This window comes from Astatotilapia calliptera, chromosome 18 (assembly GCF_964374335.1).
Source record: "Astatotilapia calliptera chromosome 18, fAstCal68.1, whole genome shotgun sequence".
Classification (NCBI taxonomy): Eukaryota; Metazoa; Chordata; class Actinopteri; order Cichliformes; family Cichlidae; genus Astatotilapia; species Astatotilapia calliptera.
The window spans coordinates 19,745,256-19,770,248 of record NC_137439.1 but is presented as its reverse complement, the minus strand read 5'-3'; the positions used below and the strand labels follow the sequence as shown (position 1 = coordinate 19,770,248).

General features: G+C 41.1%; 3 protein-coding genes across 4 annotated transcripts; all 3 read right to left on the bottom strand.

The window, feature by feature from the left end:
• Window positions 1-588: 588 nt before the first annotated feature.
• aire (autoimmune regulator) lies at window positions 589-10,592 on the bottom strand. Of its 2 annotated transcripts, none has more exons than XM_080292256.1 (13): window positions 7,817-10,592; window positions 7,475-7,649; window positions 5,880-6,020; window positions 5,662-5,727; window positions 5,443-5,586; window positions 5,186-5,301; window positions 4,964-5,085; window positions 4,817-4,886; window positions 3,242-3,376; window positions 2,995-3,116; window positions 2,342-2,420; window positions 2,127-2,225; window positions 589-1,627 (listed from the first exon to the last, which is right to left on the bottom strand). In XM_080292256.1, the coding sequence occupies exons 1-13, from the start codon at window positions 7,961-7,963 to the stop codon at window positions 1,544-1,546; spliced, it is 1,500 nt and encodes a 499-aa protein (XP_080148382.1). In that variant the 5' UTR covers window positions 7,964-10,592; the 3' UTR covers window positions 589-1,543. The 2 variants fall into 2 exon arrangements, with proteins under 2 accessions (XP_080148382.1, XP_080148383.1); XM_080292257.1 differs by having other exon boundaries at window positions 589-1,624.
• A 148-nt stretch (window positions 10,593-10,740) lies between these two features.
• On the bottom strand, window positions 10,741-17,313 carry LOC113011267 (ras-related protein Rab-6B-like). Its single transcript, XM_026150728.2, has 8 exons — window positions 16,962-17,313; window positions 14,861-14,919; window positions 14,222-14,275; window positions 13,699-13,804; window positions 13,434-13,545; window positions 13,185-13,278; window positions 12,424-12,490; window positions 10,741-11,768 (listed from the first exon to the last, which is right to left on the bottom strand). Exons 1-8 carry the CDS (start codon window positions 17,029-17,031, stop codon window positions 11,704-11,706), a joined length of 627 nt encoding a protein of 208 aa, XP_026006513.1. The 5' UTR covers window positions 17,032-17,313; the 3' UTR covers window positions 10,741-11,703.
• A 2,288-nt stretch (window positions 17,314-19,601) lies between these two features.
• Window positions 19,602-24,650, bottom strand: espnlb (espin like b). Its single transcript, XM_080293295.1, has 5 exons — window positions 24,636-24,650; window positions 24,149-24,284; window positions 23,819-23,937; window positions 22,429-22,608; window positions 19,602-22,338 (listed from the first exon to the last, which is right to left on the bottom strand). Exons 1-5 carry the CDS (start codon window positions 24,648-24,650, stop codon window positions 20,716-20,718), a joined length of 2,073 nt encoding a protein of 690 aa, XP_080149421.1. The 3' UTR covers window positions 19,602-20,715.
• Window positions 24,651-24,993: the final 343 nt, after the last annotated feature.

Below are 24,993 nucleotides of genomic sequence, written 5' to 3'. Positions count from 1 at the left end.
ACACATTAAAGTACAGCACCTGCGGTTCTTTAGAGCCAAAATGCACACACTTGTGTGTATGCAGATACGTATGTGCGTATGACGAGTCTGACAAACAGTTGTTAGGGTCAATCTGTATGAGCAGAGATATCAGTGGCCCATTGCCATGTCTCCCACGCAAGTGCTGAGTCGTGAGGTTAGTATTCAGGGAAAATAAGACAGAACTAAAAGATTAAAGAGTAGGCAAAGCATTATGGAAAGGCTGGTATTGGTATTTAACTATGTAACTACATTTATTTTATCAGTTAAGACCAAGAGTAGCTAATGCAAGAGCAGCATTACAAGCTAATTTTGCAGCTGTAACTTGTCACAGGTCCAATGTTAAATCAGGAGTTTCAGGCCAGTGGTTTTATTGCACAGTGCATATTTTCCATCAATAATCACAATAAAGCAGTATGTCATCAGAGAAGTGCACTGAAATCCATGGAAACTTGGAGGCAAATGGGTGCATACACACAGCACTGAGGTCAGTGAGCTTGGCTTGGGTTATATACACTCAATGACCACTTTATTAAGTGCATTTGATTAGGCAGTATTTGGCTGGACCCGTTTTTTTTTTTTTTTCCTCAGAACTGTTTTAATTCTCAATGGCACAGATTTAGCAAGCTGCTGGAAACATTCCTCTGAGATTCTGGTCCATACAGACTTGATAGTATCACATAGTTGGTGCAGATTCGTGGGCTAAACATCCATGATGTCTCAAAGAGGCTCTATTGAATTGAGATCTGGTGCCTGTGGAAGCCATTTGAGTACACTGAGAGCATTGTCATGTTCAAGAAACCAGTTTGAGGTGAATTGAGCTTTGTGACAGGTGTTATCTTCCTGGAAGCAGTCATAGAAGATGGGTATGCTGCAACTAAGCCAACAGCAATACTCAGGTAGGCTGTGATGTTTAAACAAGGTTCAACTGTCCATAAGGGACCCAGTGTGTGCAAACGATGTCCCCCAAACCATTTCACCACCACCACCAGCAGCCTGAACTGTTACATGGCAGGCATACAAGGCAAGAGGGATGCATGCTTTATTGTGGTTTACCCCAAATTGTGACTTTATCATCTAAATGTTGCAGCAGAATTCGAGACTCATACGATGAGGCAATGTTATTCCAATCTTTTGTTCAATCTTGGTGAACCTGTGAATATTGTAGTCTCAGTTTTCTGTTCACAGCTGACAGAAGTGGCACCTGGTTTGGTCTGCTGCTGTAGACCATCTGCTTCAAGGTTCACCGTGTTGTACATTCAGATCTTCTACATACATGATTAGGGTTCAACTATCCATTTCTATACATTTCATATTATGATTTATTCTCACATAACCTTTCATATTTTTTTGGGTGGAAAACATGACTCGTGTATGAAACATTCAATCAAAAGTCACCGAATTGTTTTAACAAGCAGTGAGAAAGAAGCAAATAATCAGCACCCATATTTAGTGAGCTCATTTTAATCAGCTACACACTGATTTCATCATTGCTGATTTACAGTGTTGCATTCCTGGTTCTCTGTCACTGGTAGCATCCCTGAGAGCCTGGAAGAGGACGAGACATGTTATGGAAAGCCCACTGTAAGATGCCATCAATGGAGCTCTGCTGCAGTGAAGAGAAGAAAACACAATAGGATTAACTGCTGAACACCTATTTGTCTATTTGTCATAGATTTAGTAACATATTAGGTAAATATAAATCCTTTAATCAATCAATCTGCCATCTATAATGTAAACCTTCTTAGAGTTCACTGTAACTCAAAAATTTAGCTTCTGAATTGTAAATTATTTAAATAGTCAGCAGGTAGGGGCTAAAAACAGAGGCACCCAAATCAAGACTGTGAGCCCAGTGAAGCCAAGAAGAACTCACACATCTGTACACATCTGTGAAACTTCTGTGCACATATTTCAGGCCCAAAATCACAGCTAACAACATCAGGACAAGCTGCTCCAAATCGCCTAATGTTTTGTCCTCGGTGCTTTTTGTTTACCCCGACAGCTCACTGACTGTCTCTGTGATAAGGAAACAGTCATCTTGTGTCTGACGTGAACTGTTGCACCCTGCCTGCATCTGTGATATCGACATGTAACTGATCTCCACTCACGTCTCCCAGGATGGAGTCCAGTTCATCTTTATGGTGGATGGGCTCAGAGAGGGAGGCGCTTTGATCATGACTAAGTGTGTTTTGAGCCAGAGGTGCAAGCTGAAGACAAACACACACAGACACACACACAGGAGAGATTACATAGAGTATTCGGTGGTATTAAGATAATAAAGGTTGTAAATTCTTTTTCAAGGTGTGTACATGTGGAGACACACCTGCCCGCCTCTGGATTCAGCCTCTCTCTCAGCAGAGCTGCCCCACAGTCTGGAGCAGGACAGGCAGATGGACCTCCCTCTTAGAAACACACAAATGCTTTGAGTGAACATTTCCGTGGTGTATAAGGTTTCTCTCAATCAATATGTCATTTCTGACACAGGAAGCTGTTCAAACCCTTCCAGCTGGGAAAATAAACTGTTTACATGAAACTTGGGGCCCTAATTAATTAAAAAAGGGAAGCTTTTTCTTCTTATCGCTTGGTTTTAGTTAATACTGTGTTTTTAATCAACATAAAAAGGAGCCACGAGAGCTTATCACATGGATTCGGCTTTAATTTGTTGTATCTGTGTTATCGTTGTGTAAAATCATTGTGAACCTCGCTCACATTGCTCACTACTCAGCTGCAAGGGCTCCACTTACAATCCATTAGCCACCATTATCCCAAGAGAGATTATTGAAAGCGCACACCCTTAATGCACACTGGTGGTCAATACCAACATACAGGAAGTTCTCAGAGAGCCCCGAATGTTTTTTTTCTTCTAATGTAGATGATGCTGAGATTAGGATTTCAGGGGCTCAGGGGAAACGCTCTCTGTCATCTCCTAAAAATCTTTCTTCTACAGTCAGAAGAAGAAATTAGTGGTTTTCTTACTTGGAAAAGTGGCAGTTTACATGGAAATGCTTCAGACACTGAAAGCAGTGGGTCAAATCTCCTCCTCCGAGGTGGCAAATACCGCACACCTCCCTCACGCCAACCAGCTCTCCACCCGAGCACTGGAGACAAATTTATACATGCATCAAGTGTGACTATTTTTTACATGTTGCAGAGGCGGAAAAAGGATGAGGCTGATGGAAGCTGAACTGATTTAAAAAAATGGCTGAATGATGTAGAAGGTCACCTGGTTTCTGACACCTGACGCACTCGTCGTCGCCGTAACGCTTGTGAGGGAGGATGACAGCGATGAGTAGAATGAGACATCGGTGATGGAGTTACTGCAGTTTGTGTTTGTTTGCTGAGGATGAGCTGAGAGAGCCTGAATGCAAATATTTAGACTATGATCAGTTCTAGAAAAAGCATCAGTGTTTACCAAAGCCCTTAAAACTTTTTTTTGTAAACAAGTCTTCAAGTTTTACTGTGACTTATTATCCTGAACTACGTAAATACAAATTACTAAAGTTGGAAATACCAGACAGGGTGTGAGAGCCATGAGTTTTCTTTTACACATGAAACGTACTGAAAATATAAGTTGCTATGAGCAGAAAGATTCTCACATTTAAAAATGACCACACAGTACTAGTCAGTACTAGGGGTGACTCAGAGGCTTGGGCCGCTGCTCACTTCTTTATGTTTTTCTCGCAAGACTCCCAGACTTTCTAGGAATTTTTGGTGGCCTTGAGCAATAGCTCTCCAGGCTTTCCAAAGGCCTTTTAAAGTTTTCTTCAGCTGCTTTTTGTTTACTCATTTTCAGTCTAGTCACATAATTTGTTCATTTCTTTTGCTGAATCTATGAAAAATGCTGAAGATAGCACATTTTTGCACCAACAAGATGATTCCCCAAAAGCTAATAGCCAAAAACCAGGCATATCTCAGCATGGTGCGCAGTGTGTCCTTAAAAAGCAATCGACAAGTGGAGGACAAAAGAAAAAATGTCAGGCCCAAAAAACTATCTGCAGCAGATGCAAATGGTCTCAGTGGCTGTCAAGAAGCAGTTCTTAAGGAAGGGAAAAAGAGAGGTATGCTAAATAAAAAAATTTTAAATGACAGAAAGCCAAAGACCACGGGTGTCCTGGAGTGATCCAAATCTAAAACGTCTGGTTCACATCATGTACAGAGGAGGTCAGGATAGAGGTACAACAATGTGTCTATAGCCATCTGTAAAACACAGTGGAAGCTCTGTCATGGTTTGGTGCTGCATTTCAGCTAGTGGTGTTGGGAATCTTGTCAAAAATGTTGAAATCTTGAATGCAGAAAGGTAGCAACAGATTTTGATCCAATATGCAGTGCCATCTGGAAAGTGTCTGATCGAGAAAAGGATAATATTTCATCATCACAATGATCCCAAACACATTGCCAATGCAGTGAATGCACACCTGGATTGAAAAAACACACAATGCAACATTATCAGTCATGGATTAGCCAGACCAGAGCCCAGAGCAGCTAAAATCAGAAGAAAAAAAACCTTCAAGAAGAACTTTTGGAGAACTATTCCTGAAGACTACTTAAAGAAAATACCAGACGGCTGGCTAAGAGAGTTCAGACTGTGTTGAAGAATAAAGGTCATACCAAATATTGACTGCATTACTGCATTTCTATGTATGTTTGCTCATGTTTTAACAAATTGCTGAAACCATTCCCCATTTTCCTAGCAAAATATAAAGAAATGAGGGTCGTTGAAGACTTTTTCACAGTACTGTAGGTTATTCAGTGGATTCAGTATGTGCACATTTCCTGCTTCCTTCCTTCAGGAACTTACTTGTAAGGGTAGCTGTGCTTTCTCTTTTTTCACCCTGTGTCCACGGCACCACTCACACTGCCAAGAGCCACTGCAGATAATGTAACGTTATAACCTCTTTCTCAAAGCAAAAAAAACATCTCGGCACACCAGCACATTATTCTTCACCTTGGTATGGACGAGAGTGGAGGGTCAAGGCAGGCCAGATGAAAAGCTCGAGGGCAACCGTCACAGCAGATCAGCTCCCCTCCATCCTTACACACTGTACACTCATCATCATTGTAATGAATCTAAACACAGGCCGATAAATGTAACATAGATAAGCAGGCACCCACATTCATATAAAGCACAAGCAACTTTATTTAAGAGTGAGGGGATTACAGCGTCTACCATGCGTGTGGCTGTCTCCACCTGGTGGTGAAATGTGCTCTTAGCAGACTTGGACTTTGATGCATTTGTCTCCTCTGACGGACCCCCACCAGCTTTAATGGGCTCTCTGGTGGCCCCTGTTAAATGACAGTGGGTTTTAAAGGGGAAAATCTTGCATAAAGGTTAAAGCTTAGTTAGGTCTGTGTTTTCACATTCATAGTTTGATGTTGCTTCAGTTTTCTGAAAAAAGAAGTTCACATATTCATTATATGACTTACCTTCCAAACAATATGCCTGCATAACATGCACCTTTTCTTGGTTATCATGGTTGACTGGGGGATCCGTGGAGGGAACCGAGAAGGACGAGGATGAAGAGGGCAGGTGGACTCCTCTCTGGATTGTGGAAGACAGTACTTGCACACCTGAAGCAGAAAATAGGTTTGGTTATGTATTCGTGGCATAAAAGTATTTAATATATTTATTTTTATGATAATTACTGTTTTCAGATGGCAGCTTGGAGCCAGGAGCTTCACTCTTCACTCTGTAGAGCTTCACTTTACTTCCTTAAACAGAGTAGATAAGACCTTATAATGAAGACAGCAAAGTCATGTGCGTTTTAGAGTATTCCAGGTTAATTCTTTGTGAAGCCTATGTATCTTTTGATTGCCAAAATAAGCCTATTATGATACAAAGCAAGTGCAGTATGGGAGATGACCTCCTCCATCGGTTGTCTTGGCATGATACTGTGACCGCTGGGAGCTCAGTTCTCGATCTGCATGGCTCCTCTTCTTACTGTGAGGAGGTTTGTGACCTCCAGATGGTCTGTTTTCATGTTTGGAACCTGCAGTCTCCCTTCCTGTCAAACAAAATCAGCAACAATGTAAACCATTAGAGTCTAAATGTGACAGAAAATTGTCCCGAGAGACTGTTTTCAGCTCTGGTGCAACAGATGCAACTGAGGTTTTATTGCTTTTGTAAATTAATAAGAAAAAATAGAAAAAAATCTGAGGAATGTCAGTTTGTGCTGAATGTTATTTGACACTGGTACAGTAGAGTATTCTTCTGAGGATCCTCAGACGCTCATCATGGGCAGGAACGTCATAGAATTTTGGTCTTTTCATGATTTCTTTGAACTGTTCTTTTAACTGTACATCATCTTTATTGACTCTAAATAAACAGATAAAAAATCTAAACAAGAATAGTGAGCACTAGAAACTATTTATTTATATTTCTCTAATTCACATGGGTTCAAAAGTATACATACAGACCAAAATACATACATATACTCACCTATTAACTGGTTGACTACTAGTTCTCTTTAAAAAGGATTTGTTTGACAGCACTCATTGTGTTGGCAATAAGACTGGAAAGTCCAAGGAACTCTAATAAGGAGACTATTAGATTTACACAAGTTGTCTTTTGCAGCCATTTTTAAACAGCTGCAGATTCCAAGATAAATTCAGACAATTGTACATAGGGACAAGTTATTCAGGTGACCACTTTACTAAGGTCTGGCAAAAGACAAGACAAAGATTGAGCTACTTGGCCATAGTGACAAGAGGTATGTTTGGAGGAGTAAAGGTGAGGCTTTCAAACCTAAGAACACTGTACTAACTATCAAGCATGGTGGTGGCATCATGTTCTGGGGCTGTTTTGCTGCCAGTGGTAATGACAGATTTCAAGAGTGGATGGAATAATGAAGAGGAGGACTACATCCAAATTCTTTGACTTCACCTCAAATTGGGAATTAGATGGTTGAAACTTGGACGTAATTTAATTTTCCAAACACACACACAAAATGGTTTTAGCATAGATAAAAACAAGCCAACATTAAGATACTGACCTTCCAAAATTCCCAATAAATTTGTGGGCTAAGCTTAAAAGCCGGGTTGCCAGGAAACCAGCCAATTTTAATAAAATCTTCCAAATTTGCCAAGAGCACCATTCAAACATCCCATCAGAATTATGCCAGATGGCTTCCAAAAGCATCTGGTCGAGGTGCATCTTGCTGAGGGGCACTTAACCAAATATTAATGGGGGTGTACGGATCCATATATTTGAGCCTGTGTGAATCTAACATAAAGTAAAACTTGTGCACTCAATTCTTGTCATTTTGAAGTCACAATAGATGTATGATGTACAATCATTCCACCGTGGGAGAACAATAGTTTATTCCTTAATAGGAATCATGAACTTATCGTGTCAATCACCATGACAAAATGATTATGACATTCATGCCTATAACAAGTGTATAGATGTAGATTTATTTGTGTGTGACAAATGTTTTGTCGTAAACTGTGTGTCACATACGGGAATCCAGGTTAGTGAGCAGGGTCTGCAGCCTGGGGTAGCTGTCCAGATTATAGTCTTTGGATAAGTTGTTCAAGAAGGCCTGGACAGTGGATCTGCTCTGCTCCAACACCCAGGACAGGAGGGAGTACATGGCCTTGTGGATGCCTTCTCTAGCCTCTTTCTCCAGAGTCTCCTATAGACACATTAAGTTAATGAGTTTGAAGACTGAAAGTTCAGCACTGATATCCTTTAATGGAAGCAGCCCGATACTTGCTTAAAGTAGCATAAAAAAATTATTTCAAATCAAAATTAAGGTTTACACAATTAATACGGATATCCAATCTCTGTTCAGTTTCTTACCTTCAGCAGCTGCTCTGTGATGATGTTTTTGTCCGCCAAACCATAGACCAGGGGGAAAGGGTCATCCACAGCCATAGCGATGTCAGTTCGCAGCTCCCTCAGCAGCGAGCGGAGGTTTGTGTCCCTAAACGCCTCGACTCTTGACATGATCTTCTTTTGTGTGCAAGTGAGAAATGACTTGACACGGTCTGAGACCACAGATGAAGAATTTCAGATGTGGGGGGTGTGTCCCTCACAGGGAAGGTGCACTGCTTCATGCTGACTGCATACATGCATAAGCCATATCTTAAAAACTCCTGTATTTTTTTTTCATCCTGTGTTTGTGCTTTTAATAACGCATCTATGACTCTATGAAAAAAAATGAAGCTACCAGCCTTTCATTTCTGAGACTTCCCTCCAGGGAGGCCAGCCCTGGACCTTTTGTCTCTTTTGAGTTCATTTGTCCACTAACAGCACTAACGGCCTTCATCCAGGGGAATACCTGTCCTCTTACATCAGGAGAGCAGAGTGAAGTGACCTGATGTGTGACAGTTTTCTTCTTAAAAGGTTCTTTCCACCTCAACTTCCCCTCACCTGTCAGGTTTTCACACACTGACTCACCACAGGGAACTCCGCATTAGTGTGATAATTATGACTTCGCCACAGACAGGAGAACATTAACACTGTAAACAGTTTAATGACTGACAGACTGATTGCATGACTGGTAGCCTACTATGCTTTATGCAGTTGTTATTCTGTTAGTTTGTTCCTCCAATTCTCATTATTCTACTAAAAAGGCCTAAACAAAGAGGAACCGGTCTCTCCTCCAAATACACAAGAGAATGGTAAAATAAAACTCATCTAAGGTTAAGGCTTCGGGCTTGTCATTTACTAGAGAGCATTTGCCTGCAGTTTCCACTAATTCAATTTCATGTCATGTAAATATCCATTAGGTCTAAATGCTAGAGTATCCAATTACTTTAACTCATAAATAAGGTTAGGAAACAACTGGGTAGCTTGAGAAATATGCTCACTAAGTCCCTTAGTTCACTGCAAAGCCAAAGCCAGAAGATGGCCAACTAAGTTAAGCATTAAAAAAAGCTACTGCTTTAGTAGACAAAAAAATCATCTGTGGTTTGTGTGCCAAACCATATGAGATGGAAACGGTCATCCAAAAATGTGACAAGGTCAGTATAAAATCTCCCGCAGCGAAGAATTCAAGTCTTAGATTCTTTGAAAGTTTGTTTGTAAATGAGATACAGAGACCTGAGGCCTGTATTATGAAGCAGGGTTTAATCTTATCTGGGTGACTTCAGGATTAACCCTGAGTTTACAGTACTGTGAAGGTGGATCATTTCTTACCAGGATATATGGTAACGGGTAAGGTGACTTATAATTAATATGATATGCTACCTGTAGTTTCAGGTTAGAGATCAACTAGTACCTAATAGCTGCTTTTAAACATTGATTTAATGTAATACTTTTTATAATCCATCAGGTTCTCCCATGTCTTAATGATAGAGCTGCTAATATTGATGAATCTGTTAACTTACACAATCTGCATTTTCACCGGCTCTCATTCCTGGAAAAACTTTATTAATATTGCTGCTGTTTTCCAGTCTTACAGACTAAAGCACTTAATCCACATACTGTTAATATGATATTACTCTTGGGTTTTTTTACTCTCATACACTGCTGTGTTGCTTTCAGACTTCATATTTTCTCATCTGTTTCATCTTCCTTTGAAAAACCATCTTCATTGATTGCCAATGTTAGGCTAAGTGATTCCAGATAAGGGAGAGACACCCTGAGTATGGTGAGCTAATGCATAATACAGGCATCTGGAAGGGTCTGAGATTATACTGGTCCAGTCTCTTATTCTCAGAGACTACTTTTGTTCATTTTCATTTCATAGTTGTGAGGAAGTTATGAATGTTTTCATGTTTTAGGAATAGTCCATAGTTTGTCTCTTTTCCAACCAGTTAGCTAATTAAGCTAAACTGTAGCTAAAATGTCAATTGAGGTTTCCTATGAGGTAAAGCAAATATAATTTCAATTTATGTCACCAGGCAATGTCACAAAAGGGTACTCATAAAAAACAACAAACTGGTGAGGCTACACTATTTAGTGTTTTTTACTTGATTGTTAATGTTAAGAGTTAGATAACAGCTAAATTGGCTAGCTACCAGTTAACAACTGATATCTGCATAAGACACATGAAGTGCTCATTAGATTTTCATATTTAGTCATTAAAAACACAAAAACCTGGTACACAACATAACTAAACACTAAATATTGTAAGTAAATGCTGCATACCTAAGGTCCAATTGTGTTCATAGCTTAAACTTAGATGCTATCAGTGTCTTAGCGCAGCGGTCCCCAACCCCCGGGCCTCGGACCGGTCCATGAGTCGTTTGGTACCGGGCCACGAGAGTTGAGGCTCAGGTGTGAAATGTATGGTTTTCAGGGTTTTTATCGGTTTTCAGCGTTATTTTGTTATCATTTTTATCGTTAACTTGGTTTTCCTGGGTCTTTTCACGTGTGTTATGAATAAATCTTCTTTTTTTTGGTACCGGTACTAGTTTTATTTTGTTGTATTTATCCGCGACACCTTAAAGGCCGGTCCGTGAAAATATTGTCGGGCATAAACCGGTCCGTGGCGCAAAAAAGGTTGGGGACCGCTGTCTTAGCGTATCTTAAGTGTTACTAACCCATTTGTTCCCAAGAAAAATATTTGCTGTGTAAATGAAGCTGTGTATTTTATTTAATTACTAATTATTAATTACTTTAAATATATTCTGTCGTTTTCTATTTAATGTAACTAGTGTAGTGGTTTAAACCTGCTTGTGCAAACTCCCAACAACTTGCCATATCTCACATTTTCTCAGAAAAAAACAGAAAGTAAATAAAATAGAAGAGTAGATAATTGTGCTACCAGGTAAATGTTGATGGTTAGGAGAGTGAAGCCCTTTAATTTGTAATTTATTAATCATTAAACATTATTACATTATTCATACTGGTGAACAAGGACCACTTCTACAGAGGGACGTTCACAACATACATATTACATTATTATATACAGTGCGGTGCATTACAGTGGATTGTTATATGTGTATTACCGGGATGGAGGGATGGGGAGACTGGAAGGACAGAAGGATAGCGGGAGGAGAGAAGGAAGAGGAGAGGACTTTTAGGAGGGTTAGGGAGTTGTGATAGTAAGTTGTCTCTTTATTACTTCTTTTTTAACCACAGTACAGCTTGTTCTATAAAAGTTAAACCCATAGAGAGATAGAGTGCCACATTTTCACAGCTACTGTTAGGTGATCCTACTGGAAGTTGTGGGAATATCAAATGAGATACGTCTTGTCATGAGATGCTATAGAGAGATGCTATAAAACATTCTAAGATAGTCAGCCTCCTTCCAGAGCACGGAGACCCTGTAGGGCAGGCCAAAGGTCAAAGATCAGATCAGCGTGCATGCGTGCTGCAGACATTCAGACATGTTCAGCTATTTAGAAAAATGGCCGACCCTCCTGCTATTTCTCCTTCTGTGTTTAGGCATCATTTTTGGTGCTTTCCCTTTTTATATATAAAAAATACAAAACATAACAGCGAAAAGAACTCCATTGGTTTCCTCATTTTTCTCCAAACTGTTTTTTTCAGTGTGTGTGTGTTCATTTTCATTGCAACAATTGTTTTCTTCCCTTTTCTCCTCCAGTCACTTACATATTGACAAAGTATACAATATTTTACAACTGAACAAGACTGAAAGATAACATTTGATTTGTCCAATCAGATACAAGGCCCACATCCTATATCCAATTGGAGAAGTCAACTGGAAGCTAACCAGTAGTAAGCAACACAACAAGCCTATGGTGTGAAGGGAGCTGTCCAAGTGCAGCTCTGCATTAACATGAGCACCCGCCCTCAGGCACAGCTGGTTCCGCTGGCTTGTCCAGCTTGATGTCAATCACTGGAAATTGGCACGTTAAGGAAAAGTCACATGGCGAAGTAAACTACTTGGCCTAGACATGCCACAAATGATAGTCAAAGATTCCCATAAGCTAATGTGGACTCAGGTCCTGCATGCTACAACTACTTGTTTCTATCTCCTTCCCCTCCATAGTTGTAGTTTTTTGTCTGATCCAATGTTATGCAGCTCCATCTGAGGCCCCAAAAACTTTGCCCCATGTTTTCCCCACAATCCTCAAGACCTGTAGACAAACCAAAATATGTTGAGCTTCATAGTATAGACAAATCCATATGTTATACTACAATTTAAGGGCACTTCTTTAAAGTTAAATGTTTCTTGGTTTGTAAGTTTCCATATAATAATTCCCATTTATTGATAAGAATCCCTCACCTTCCTTACACAACCATCCTCCATCACACACCCTCCTCTGCTGTCACTTCCCTGTCAGCCACTATGTGGTGCTGTGCCTGTGCATCCACACCATCTTCCTGGCTCTGTGTGTTCCTCCTCTATTAAGCATAAAAGGTTTAATGGCTGATTCCTCGGCAGTCTATCTGTACGTGTGCCAGCAGCCACTAAGAGATTAAAAATAAGCTGCCTATTGCTGGGCTGTTTGGCTATCGGCATGGTGAGTCACGGCGGCTGTAAAGGATACTGCCTTCAGGATTTGCATCGTCCAGGCTTTCCATTCCAGGTAGGGCTGCTGCAACTCGACGAAACAGCTAGGAGGAGAACAAGAGGGAGGAGGTTAAAGAGCAGGAGGCAGCGGGCACGAAAAATTTGTAAAACTTAAAAATGGGGAGGGGGGAGGGAGGGGGAGTGCATCACAAGATGTGTGAAAAATAATTTTTGGGAAGATGGGAGCTTTTTTTGTATCATGTTACCCCTTGACTAATACTAGCCTTGATGTTTACTTAATATCTATGCTGAAGGTGATGAAGGAAGTATTGAATAAAAGTAGCAATGCAACACAAAAAATCTCCACTATAGCGCTTGTTGAAGCTGGCCTGATTTGAAGATTTACTTTAAAATTTTGAATTTCTAAAATATAACTACAGCAGTAAGATCAATCTATTGAAGTAAAAAGTTTGATATTTTCCAAAATTGTGCTGGATGTTAAGTGGTATAGCTAGTAACATTAAATGTTAGTGCCTTCGATGTGTGCTTCAGTGCAGTAGTTGAGTAAATGTACTAGATAGATATCGGTAAACTAGCTTTTGTTTTTTCTTTTCATTCATCTTTAGCCAGCAAGAACTAAATACGGAATGCACATTTTAGCAACATTGTCCATATTTAAACATTTGATTTATCTGTGTGGTGGCGTGCTCACCTTGGAGGGATTTGGGGATTGGCAGAGACTCTGAAATCAAGTGATGGCAAAAATGCTGTGAAATCTGGTAAAACTGCAGGGATCACCTGTTTGACATTGCAGCCTGTCTTGGCACTGGTCTCGATGAACATGACGTTCAGTTCTTTGGCTCTCTGCTCTCCTTCCTCGATCGTGATTTGCCTGCAGGAAAATCAAGCCAGACTCAGCATCTCGGGCTAATTTATTCGGCATTGACGTGTTGCTTCAAACAGCTTTTTTGCTCATTTAATGAACAAAACCTCCATGTCGAAGACTGTAGCTAAATGTTAGAGATGATTACAAGCCACCACCTTTACCTTTTCTCTTCCAGGTCTGTCTTGTTGCCTACTAGCATGATGATGACATCACTTCCTCTCTCTGTCCTGACATCGTCAATCCATTTGCAGGTCTGCTGGAATGAATTTACATCTGTGGAGCCCAGAGTTTCTTATTACATACAGCTTTTTTGTCTCAAAAACCCAACAGAAAACTATATGTTTTTACTCAAGTGTTTGTCCGTTTAACACAGAAACATACAAATGTATCATGTATATCATACACAGGCTACAGCTTTCCGCTTACTTGTAATGTCATAGACAACCACAGCCACCGTCGAGTCTCGTATGTAGCTCGGAATGAGGCTCCTGAAACGCTCTTGTCCAGCTGTGTCCCACAGCTGCAGCCTTACCTGCATGTGTACACACACACACAGACACACACGCGCCTTCAGCATAAACTGCCACACCACACATAGCCTATAAGTACACTTCCAGGAGGATAAGCCAGTATCAGCTCCTGTGCAGGCTGGCAGAGCACAATAATATCCTGACAAAGAAAAAGTATTAATACTGGCTAAAGCAGATGATCCATGGGTAAGGCTTTGAGTTATTAGGGCCAGAAAAGTCAGCTCACCAAAGCTGTTACTACCAGAAATAACCATAACATAATCACATTAGTGTGTGACGGAAGGGAATAATTAAGCAAATCAAATCAAGGATTAGTCAAAGCAGAGAAGAAATTGGGCTGTTTCCTACTTAAAACCTCAAGTCATCTGCGCATGTATTTAGAAATGAGAATTTTAAAAATGAAGATCAAGGTTTCCTACTGTCCGGTCCTCCAGGTACATTGTCTTCGATAGGAAATCAATTCCAATGGTCGCCTGTGGAGAGGAAAGAGCAAAAGAGGGGGAGAAAATCATCAGCAAAAACCCAGACATTAAAATGTAAATGTTTCTCTGCACCATCTGTTGTCTCTAGCAGAGTGATTTTTGTTCAAACACATAAAGCTGTTAAGAAAGGGGGAAAAAGGGAGCCAACAAGCACAGAAATTGAATCTGACTGAAACACTAATTTAATTTGTGCTGCCCTCAGGGCCCAATCCTTCTGACTTGTTATGTACCAAACTTCTGAGAAAGGCGAAGGAGGAATGATATATTTTCTCTTCTTAAAGAAACTAATAGTGCTGCAATGCTGTTCCTAATCATGTTTGAATAAATGGCATGATTCAGATCAGGACATAATTTGTGAAAATCTAATATACTGAGTTTTTTTGACCAAAAAGCACTCGCTGCAATAACGGTCCCATATTAACCTTCAACCTCCAAAAGAAAAATTGAATTTCTTTTACAATTATAAGCAATACCACCAATACCTCTTTCGTATAGATGCTAATCAGCAACGCCATCAATCAATGCTGCTTAATAATTTAAATTGTTTTTAGGTTCTGGATCTGTTCCAGATCTCACCTGATATGTGTTGTCGAAGCTGTCATACATGAATCTAGTGATGAGAGACGTTTTCCCCACTAAAACAGAGCACACACAGGTTGGTTTCAGGGTCCGGACACATCGATATATGATCTCAATCAACATAATGAAAATATGCTTCATTGATGTGACAACACCACAGTTATATATGAATATTTAACCAGTGCCAGTTATCAAGCCAGTAAAAATGAAAAGAAATTAAGGAGGGGGGGAGAAAAAATCCATGACTCACTGGAACAAAATCTGCCCGGTAATTCACCAAAAATATGCCCGAGTTAATATGTGAGTATGAATCAATGAATAGCTCAAAATAAGGGCAGCAAAATGGATTTCAGTTCAAAGTAAGAAAAATCTGCTATCTTAGATTTCCTGTTATCAAATGTGTAAATGTTCCTCTTCACAGAAACATGTACGCCTCTAAACAATGCAAACATCTAAAGTGAAATTCAAATGTTATTCCACTTCAAGGTTTCAGATAAGAACCAAAATCTCAAATTCATGTTGCGACATTGTTTTTTGTGAAATGTCTGTATGTTTTGTGCTAATCGTTTATGTGTTTTCCCATTTAGTCATGATTTATGTGTGTATTTTCTTCGCCTTCTCTTTCTCCTTTGCATTTTCCTTTCTTTTTTGTGTATTTCCAACACTACTCAGTGCTATAGTTTTACCATACAACCAAAGGTGAACAATTTAAATACAATAAGTAGTCTTCCCCCTCCCATCCTGTCTTTTATCCTTGAAAATAATGTGAGAGGTGACTGCAACGAAAACACAAACTGTGTCCAGAAATGTGACCACGGTAACAAAAAGACCGGCTGTTAATGCTCACTGGACTGATGCCGAAGGAGACTTGATCTCAGAGGATCAAGGTGAGCCTAGTGATCTCCATTTTTATTTACATCCCTCCCAGCAGCACCATTTTACATCAGATCCGCACATGAGTGAGGACAGGACTTTTTTTTTTCTTTCCAGAAGGGCCTCATGCACAGTACGCAGACAGCAGTACTCCTGAAGCCAGCGATGGGCAGTGGCCACACCAGGCCTCCTTTCAGCACCGTGGACAGCAACGTTGCAGTACAGGCCACGCAAACACACCGTGAGGCTTTTTTTCAGTCGACACACAGCTCTGTCTTAGACATGCAGCACACACACGCACACACACACTAAAGCATCACAATGTAAGACACAAACAGGCCAAGCTTCTGTCATATTAGGCCTAATTATGTGTTTTTCTAGTCTTTGCTCGTGCTTTTGATGGGATAAGAGCTCCTCTGCTGCCACTCTGGATGTCTGATGTCTGAACACGTATTCGGGCAGCTTTACAGCGCTAAACCATTATCGATCCGCTCCTCCTGAATTTGTGCCATCACATCAACGCACATACACAGCCGATAACACCCTGAATACACGGATTATTGAATTAAATAGTCCTGGTATATTATCGTGGCGCTGTCAAGCTCTCGTTTTTTTTCTTTTATTTGATTATTTATGGGACCGAATCGGAGACCGCGAGGTTTAGAGATGCTACAGACATCGCCAGCCTTGGGTGTGTCCCGAACTGACACATGGGGGACCGCTTATTATCTTCTTCTTTAAAAAGAAAAAAATAATAGCCATCGAGTGGTGGGGAAATGTTAAACGCTGTCATATAACACAATAAAGGGTCGTTTGTGTCAGAAATAAGCGATGTGTGGGGAAATATAGCGTTATCTGGAAAAGGCTGGGCATATTTGTTGGTCACTGCAGCACATCAAAACACCACAATTCCCAGCGCCTGCTTCCAATGATGGCACTTTGCGGCAAGTAAAAAACAACAACAAAAAAGCACTCTAGGTGATATACAAGAATCTGCGTTTATATCCGAGCCATTTCTCTTTCTTTTTCTTCAAAGGTTAATCAAAATTTCCACAGCTACAAATTATGCCAGGGGCAACATGGGCGTCTAATATAGCAAAGCCACTAGAAACATCTTCTGGATTCACTTTAAACTTCCCAAAATGATCACGGATTGCATACATGGCCCTCGATATATGCGCATGTTTGATAAGGATGACCCAAACCCGCCCGAGCTCTGACTCACCGCTCTGCTCTCCCAAAAACACGAGTTTAAATTTCCTCAGGGGGTTCCCCAGGTCTCCTCCAGCGGACATGGTGGCAGATAAACAGCTCGACTTGGATTATTTTTATATGTTTTTATCGCTCGGTGTCTCGCCCGCTATGCCTGCGCAAGGGGATCCTCCTCTACTCACAGAATGATGGGAATGCAGCTCAGCATCCTCCTGTCAATTTAGGAAGCTTGTGCGCCTGCGCGACCTCACCTATCGCAGTCCCTCACCTTTCTATTGGGCCTGAAGCTGTACTATGTTTTGTTTTTTTGTTTTTTCTTGGACATAAACTAATTAAAAACGCCCATGATTTTTAGTTTAAGGTAAATAAGAGAAACACCTAAGAGACGATTTTAAAAATACATTTATTTAATAAATGTAATTTTTATTTATTCACCAGCCATATAAAACATTTAAATGTAACTTTAAGGTATATTCAGTATCATTTCCTAAAATGGGATGTTAGTATGAATTAAAATGCCCAGCAACACTGCTAATGACTAGTTCTGAGTTCTAAGAAGTTAGTGATCAGTTATCCTGTTTGAAACATCATAAACAATTTAATAATTTTATTCATTTTTGAAACAAAAACATGAGAAATTCGTTTGCCATGACTTCTCCCATGAGAAGATTATAGTCTGTTGTCATTTATGACGCTAAACTTTACACATTTTGTGCATTTGCTCCATGCTCCTCTCAACAAAACTCTGTGTGTCCTTCTTTACTACATCCATGGATCTTCTCTGAGGTGTTCCTCTTTTCCTCCTGCCTGGCAGCTCCATATTTAACACCCTTTGTCCAGTATATCCACTGTTCCTCATTCTGCAAATGTCCAAACGACTCAACCTGAGCTGTCCCTCTGATGTACTCATTTCTGATCTTGTCCATCCTGCTCACTTCCAGTGACAATCTCAACATCTTCAGCTCTGCCACCTCCAACTTTGTCTCTTGTCTTTTTGTCGGTGCCGCTGTCAACAAGAAAGAAAACCTTCCCTTTCATACTTGCTGCTATCCAAATCCACAAATCACCCCTGACCCTTGTCTCCACCCACTCTAACCTGCCTGCACTCTCTTCTTCACTGTCTCTTGTGCACTGTCTGTTTCTTTAGACGGCTGACCCCAGGTATTTAATGTCATCTACTTTCACTACCTCTACTCCTTGAATGTTCAGCTTTCCACTCATTCACACACATGTATTCCGTCTTGCTTCTGCTGACTTTCATTCCTCTTCTCTCCAGTGTTTACCTCCAACTCTCCAGATTTTCCTCTTCCTCCTTCTTATGCTCTTTGCAGAGCACATTGTAGCCCATGGAGACTCCTGCCCTAAACAGTATGAGGATACTGTTACTTTAGTATTTGAGGGGTTTTCCATCATTGTACCTTTGATATATTTGACAAATTAATAAAAATCACTTCAGATTAAAAGCCGAATAGCTAATGAAAATGTGTTAGGGGCACTCTGTCTATAGCATCACGTCTGCACATAGAGTCGTGGTAAAAAGAAAGTCCAGCCTCTGTCATTTTTAAGGTTTTACCTATTGTGATATGACTAAAAATTTATCTGGTCATAAAATGAGGTAAATAAAAACTAAGATGAACAACAACACTGGACATATTGCAGGGTGTTATTGTTTATTTAATAAAAAAGTCAAATTGTAGCAGCAAGAAGGTGAAGTGCTTTTTTCTGTATGACATTGTTGTGGGGGGATTTTGGTCCACTCGTCTTGACTACATTACTGCATTTCATTACATTATACAGCTATTCATTTATTCACAGCTCTTTTAAGGTCCCACCACGCAACCTGATTTAGCCATTGCAACATCTTGATTCTTTTCTTTTTCAGCCATTCTGTTGCAGATTTGCTGCTGTGCTTGGGATCATTGTCTGTTACGTGACTCCAGTTTTAGCCAAACTTTAGCTCTCAGAGAAATGGCTGATACAGAGGCATACAGAGGATTCACAGTCAGCTCAATCCCTGCAAGGTGCCCGTGACTTGTGGCCATGAGACAAGTCAGGTCAAGTGTTTTTTTATTTTCATTTCAACCATGTAAAGTGGTACAGCACAGAGTGAAACGAGACAATGTTCCTCCGAGACCATGGTGCTACATATGACATGTAACAGACAATCAACACAGGTCGATGTAAAGTGCAATGTGCAAAAATTGCAAATAAAAAACAAACAAAAAAACAAGACAAGACACTAGACATAACAGGACGATACAGACACAAGACAGTGCAGTGGAAATGTGCAAAATACTGAGTACTGCGCAAAAGGAACTTGGTGCGTGCTTGCCTTTGTTTGTTTGTGTATGTGTGCGAGTGATTCTGGCAGTCTGGCAGTGAGGGCCCGGATGCTCCGATACCTCTTGCGAGAAGGCAGCACGGTGAAGAGTGTGTGTGAGGGGTCTGTGGGGGTTGGTGTTGAGGGACCAGGAGAGGTTCTCCGCCAGGTGGACACCAAGGAATCTGGTGCTCTTGATGACCTCCACAGAGGATCCATAAATGTTAAGTGGACAGTGATCTCTGTGTGCTTTCCTGAAGTCAACAATCATCTCTTTTGTTTTGTCCACATTCAGAGACAGGTTGTTGACTCTACACTAGTCCGTTAGCTGTTGCAACTCCTCTCTGTATGCTGACTCGTCGTTCAAGCCAGATGTTTGCGCTGCTATGCTGTGTTTGGTTTTTGCCAAACGTGGTGCTGTGCGGTCCTAAGCTTATTGTTAAAGATACAACTCTGCAAACCTAAGCCATGCAGCCATGTTCTTTTTAAGGAGAGGCTTTCTCTTGACAACCCTTTCTGCAATTTGACCTTGGGCTGTATTTTCTCGAACATCCACTCCTGGGAAGATTGGCTGTTTGGAAAAGGCCTTAAACTAACACTTTCCAGATTGATGGGCAACAATAGTCGCTATTCTAAGGTTACTGCTTATTTCTTTCCTCTTTGGCATTGTAATAACAAACACCTCAATGCTCAATGTTCCAAAGCAGCAGACTGCCAAAACCTCTGCTTTTATAGAGGCGCTCACACTGGCTGATTATCAGTTAATTAAGTGTATTTGATTAGTAGCACGTGACTGCTACTTAACCTCTTATTTCCATTGAAGATGGTGACAGTGTACTACATTTCTCCTGCATCTTGGCTTAATGTTTACAGTGTAATGTGTCATGTTTTGTATTTCTCTATTAAGTCCCAATACATAAAATCTTAGAACTGACAGGAGATGCACTTCCGTTCTAACATAACTGCGGTTTGAGAGGCACATGCATCTTTTGCATCTACATATTTTATCAGATTCTCCCTGCCTTTCAAACTCAGCACTTTCTGGTTTCTAACACAGGGTAGCCGACTTTTACACAGTGTGTGTTGTTAATAAGAGATGCTGTCACTTTACACAGCCGAGAACATATTGTTTTCATGTGTTGGGACACATTTAACATGATCATCAAACTCCTTTCGATATGTATTTTTACTGCACTGTCCTTTTAAATAGAGTCCGAACAAATTGCAATGATCTCTCAAATTATGTAAACTGTATGAAATGTTTGCTGTAACTTTGTCAGTGTTACAACATGGGAAATCACTTTTTTTTTACATTATTTTCTAGCTACACAATAACTACATCTATTTATCAGTCACACCTTTTAATACTGCTACAAAATTTATTAGTTCAACAAAACAAACACACCAACATCAATCTGTGCAAAAGCATCACGTTTAACAAGCAGACTTACTGTTCAAAGTCAAACAACTCCGCCTCCTTCTCTTTCCAGAAAGCAAAACTGCGGTCAATATATTTACAAATGTCTTCATTGTGGAAGCAGGAGAAGTCTGTGTCACTGCAGCGCTCATCTGGAGTAGCACTTTGAACTATAACTTTGGGTACTAATTTGGAATCTGGCAGCAATGATGATGATGATGGTGGTGGACAGTGACATGGATTTGAATCACCAAAGAAGTGAAATTTGATGTCCTCGAAGCCGTCGCTCCACTGTCGCTTCCCAGCCTGGATCTCCTGGAGGACAGCCTTATGGAAGTCCCGCACCTTCTCCCAAGGAAAACTGCCAACACGGTCAAAGACCTCAAAGCAAAGGAGGTGCCTCATCTTCCTCTCCTCAGCTGACAAATCCTGCTCTAAGATGTGAAAGTAACCCAGCATAAAGAGATCGAGGGTCAAGCTGTCATGGCTCACTGCAACACCATCCACATCTGGAAGGAATTGTTCTGGGGAGTAGGTTACACAAAGTGGAGGATTTTGTGAAACGCTAAAGGAAGGTAAAGGTTGCACTTCTCTAAGTTCTAGTTTATTTCTCCAGGAGTTCAGCATTTTATCCACAGCACCTCGTTGTTGGCAGAACTGAAACATAGAGGGGATTTTCTGTTGGGGCTGTGCTTCTGTCACTCTTCCTGGCGCTGCAGCCTGTCCCTGCCTCTGCCTTGCTGCTCTCACTGTAATAGCATATGCAGATTTCTTCCAGTGGCTCAGGAATAGCACCACGATTCGCTCTTTTCTTAAGCTGGTCGTTTCCATTACAGGTGCAGCTGTTTTAGGAGTGTCAGGTTGGTCAACCTCACATTTGAAGCTTGTATTGACATTACTGTTCTTTCCGCTTGAAGCTCCATTTACAGCCTGGTTTGTCAACCCCCCTCCTGCTTTTATAACCCCAGCAAAGGGATAAATGCTACCAATCTGACCCTCAAAGGTTGATCTGAGGTTTCTAACTGAGACTCCAGACTGCTGGATCTCCCTTTCCACCTTTTCCCTTTGTGCTCTTCTGTAGCTGTTGCTCTCCAAACGATGGCTAAAAGCAGATGCCATCCCTATGTGAGGTATCCTACATACACTGGAGGCCTCCACATGGGCTTCCTCTGAGTTTAGACCTGGTTGCACTAATCCCTGTCCCAGTTCAATTCCTGGGTTACCTTTTATCTTCTGTAAACCCTTCATCCCTTCCACCATGCCCTCCACTAACCCCATTTCACCATCTTTTTCTGTGATTTGAGTCAGATTAGCCACCAGGAGAGACATATTCTTGATAATCTCTGAGACACGGCTGCACCAGATTGGCAAAGTCAGCTGCATTTTCCCCTCAGAGTCCATCTGCTGCAGAACCTCTCTGTTGAGGGAAATGTTGACAATAGGATAAGGTAAAATTGCCCTCAGCTCCTCAGTCAGCCTGGTCAGCTCCAGCTCATACGCCTGGCAGCGTTTCTGATGTGAAACAGACTCAATCTGCTGCTGCAGGTACACCAGGTCATCCTCTGTTAGGAGCTCACCGAAGGGTCCCAAGACTGCGTTGTGGGCTTGGGAGTACTTCCAGCCATCAACTGGCATGTAGCCATTAGCTATGTCCTGTTACAGGGAACAATATGGATTTTAAGCAAGTAGCTCAACGCTTTGGGAATTTTGTATACACAGTGCAGTATAAAAGCTGGACAGTACCTGTCTCCTCTGTTCCTCATCATCCTGTAGCCTGACCTGCAGCTGCCGCACCATCACCTGTCGTTTCCACTCGGCAATAGGACGGCCTGTTTCGTCATGTGTCGGCACGAGGGAGTCAATGTCAGCCAGGATCACGTCGACAATCGGTAACTCCTCCGGCACCTCCCCACCGTCAAGCTTCTGTCACCGCGCAATAATGTGAGACAGAGGGAAAGTACTGAGCTCCGGCTCTGAAGATAAAATCCCTGAAATTAAATCCTCATAAACATTTTTCCTAATAAAGACAGTTTATTCTTTCACGATGATGTCAGACTCATCAGACTGCTGGTTTAGCTCACTGGGTTGCACAGATAACTGATTTCTCGAAAGGCTATTGTAGAGGCAGGGATTTCAATTCACTGTTGTCATTTTCTGCGTATCTTCCCCCTCAGTTCTCAGCTTTTCTGTTATAATAAATATTTCTGTTATAATAAAGTCTAAAAACAATAATTGGCAAAATGTGTTTACTAAGGTCCTACACAGTTCGAAATAATATCATTCCCCTATAGACTCAGTCTGCGTTAGGGTTAGGTTAGACGATAGTCTGATTTTTTGAAGCCAGAGTCGCCCCCTGTTGGTCATTTGGAAGAATTCAGTTTAAGGCACTTCACTTTTCAGGTTACATTCTGTTAACGTCACACGGTGTTATGTAGAGGAAATTGCTGTCATTTCCGTGGGATGAAGATCATGATCTGTGAATAATATCCCAGCATCCACTGGGATAGGCTCCAGCCCCCAACAACCCTAAATAGGAAGCAGAAGACAGATGAGAATGGATGGATGGATGGATGGATGATTAAAAAATGGATGAATGTGTCCATTCCAGGTTTCCATCAGCAGCACCAGGGAATCAACTTTTAGACTGGGTTATTGTGTAAATAGGGGGCGGTGCTCACAACGAATTTATTGTTATTTTTTGTGCTATATACGAACAGGCTGGTTCTTACATAGCACCTTTCTACTCTATGCGAGCACTCAACATGTTTAGATAGATAGATAGATAGATAGATAGATAGATAGATAGATAGATAGATAGATAGATAGATAGATAGATAGATAGATAGATAGATAGATAGATAGATAGATAGATAGATAGATAGATAGATAGATACACACACATATCTGCTTAATTGTTTTCTAGCTAACATTCACACTTAGATGGAACAACATCAGAGAACAACCTGGGGTTCAGTACTTAGCTCAGGATACTTTGGCATGCAGACTGGAACAGCCAGATATCGAACCATCAACCGTCCAATTAGCAGAGGGCCTGCTCTACCTCCTGAGCTACAGCCACACTGATATGTAACACAGTACAGTACGGTACATAACAATGCACCAGCCAGCTCACCGCTTGTCCAGTGAAGACCGCAGTGAAGCCGGCATGCCTCAGAGACTTAACAGACTTCATCTGAGAGAACGGTGTGAGGTCCCTCTCTGGAGGCCTCAGATGACTGAACGATGTCACCACTGTAAACAAGTAAACAAACATTATATATACTTACATATATATCTGTATGTGAAATCCTGTGTTACCTGCAGATATCTAGTGTGATCATGATTATAAGAAAAGAACAGGAACAAGGCTGTCAGTTACACATGTAATGGCTGCATTTTCATATTCTTACATTACTTTAACAAATACATAAATAAATGCAAATATGCTGGATGTGTTAGTCACCTGATGAGGCCACCTGCACATGCTGGATGGAGCCTGTGGTGTGGTGTTTTGAAGTGACAGCAGGGGTCAGAGAGGAAGAGGTCACAGGAAGAGGGGTTGGGTGGCGAGGCAGGGGGGGCACCTCCTTCACTGGCTGCTGGGGACATGCACACAGCGGGGATGAGCAGTGCTTTAAGGGGCAGTTCAACACATGTAGCAAAAGGATTTTACAATAAATCTGTTTTGCTTTTTATTTAAATAAACAAACTCAAACTCACGGCGCCTTGAGTTAAAGGTTGTTGTGATTTGGCAATATATAAATTGAACTGAAACGAATAGGTATTTCCATTTGCCACAGTAGTTGAACACAAATGCTTCTTTTCAGTTATGTCTACAACACTCTGCAGCAATTAGTGACTTTATTTGCCAGTGACTGCTCTTAAAAACACTGCACGTTTGTTCTGAGGTAAAAACTTTCATTTTAGGCTCTACATGGACGACTGGTCACCTTGCTGTTCTCCATGTTGATTGTGCTCATTCACTCCATGCAGAATAGCCTCTTTCTGAAAATGACAAGGGTAGATACAGAAAGGTAAAACCAGCAAAAGAGGATCGCCACCAGTGCAGAAATGTGACACAGACCACACAACAGCAAATAGCTCCCAACTAATCTGCTAAAACACCAAGACCTTCTAAAGCACAAACACACACACAGGCACACACACATGCGCACACATTCACAGTTAATGTAAAGATGCAGGCCGCACTCTTAGAACTTGGAAGAATAGGCGGTGAAACTGGAAACTGATCAGCGAATGTAGCGTAGCCCACACAGAGTGCAGGAGAAAGCATGTTAGAGTTGGGAG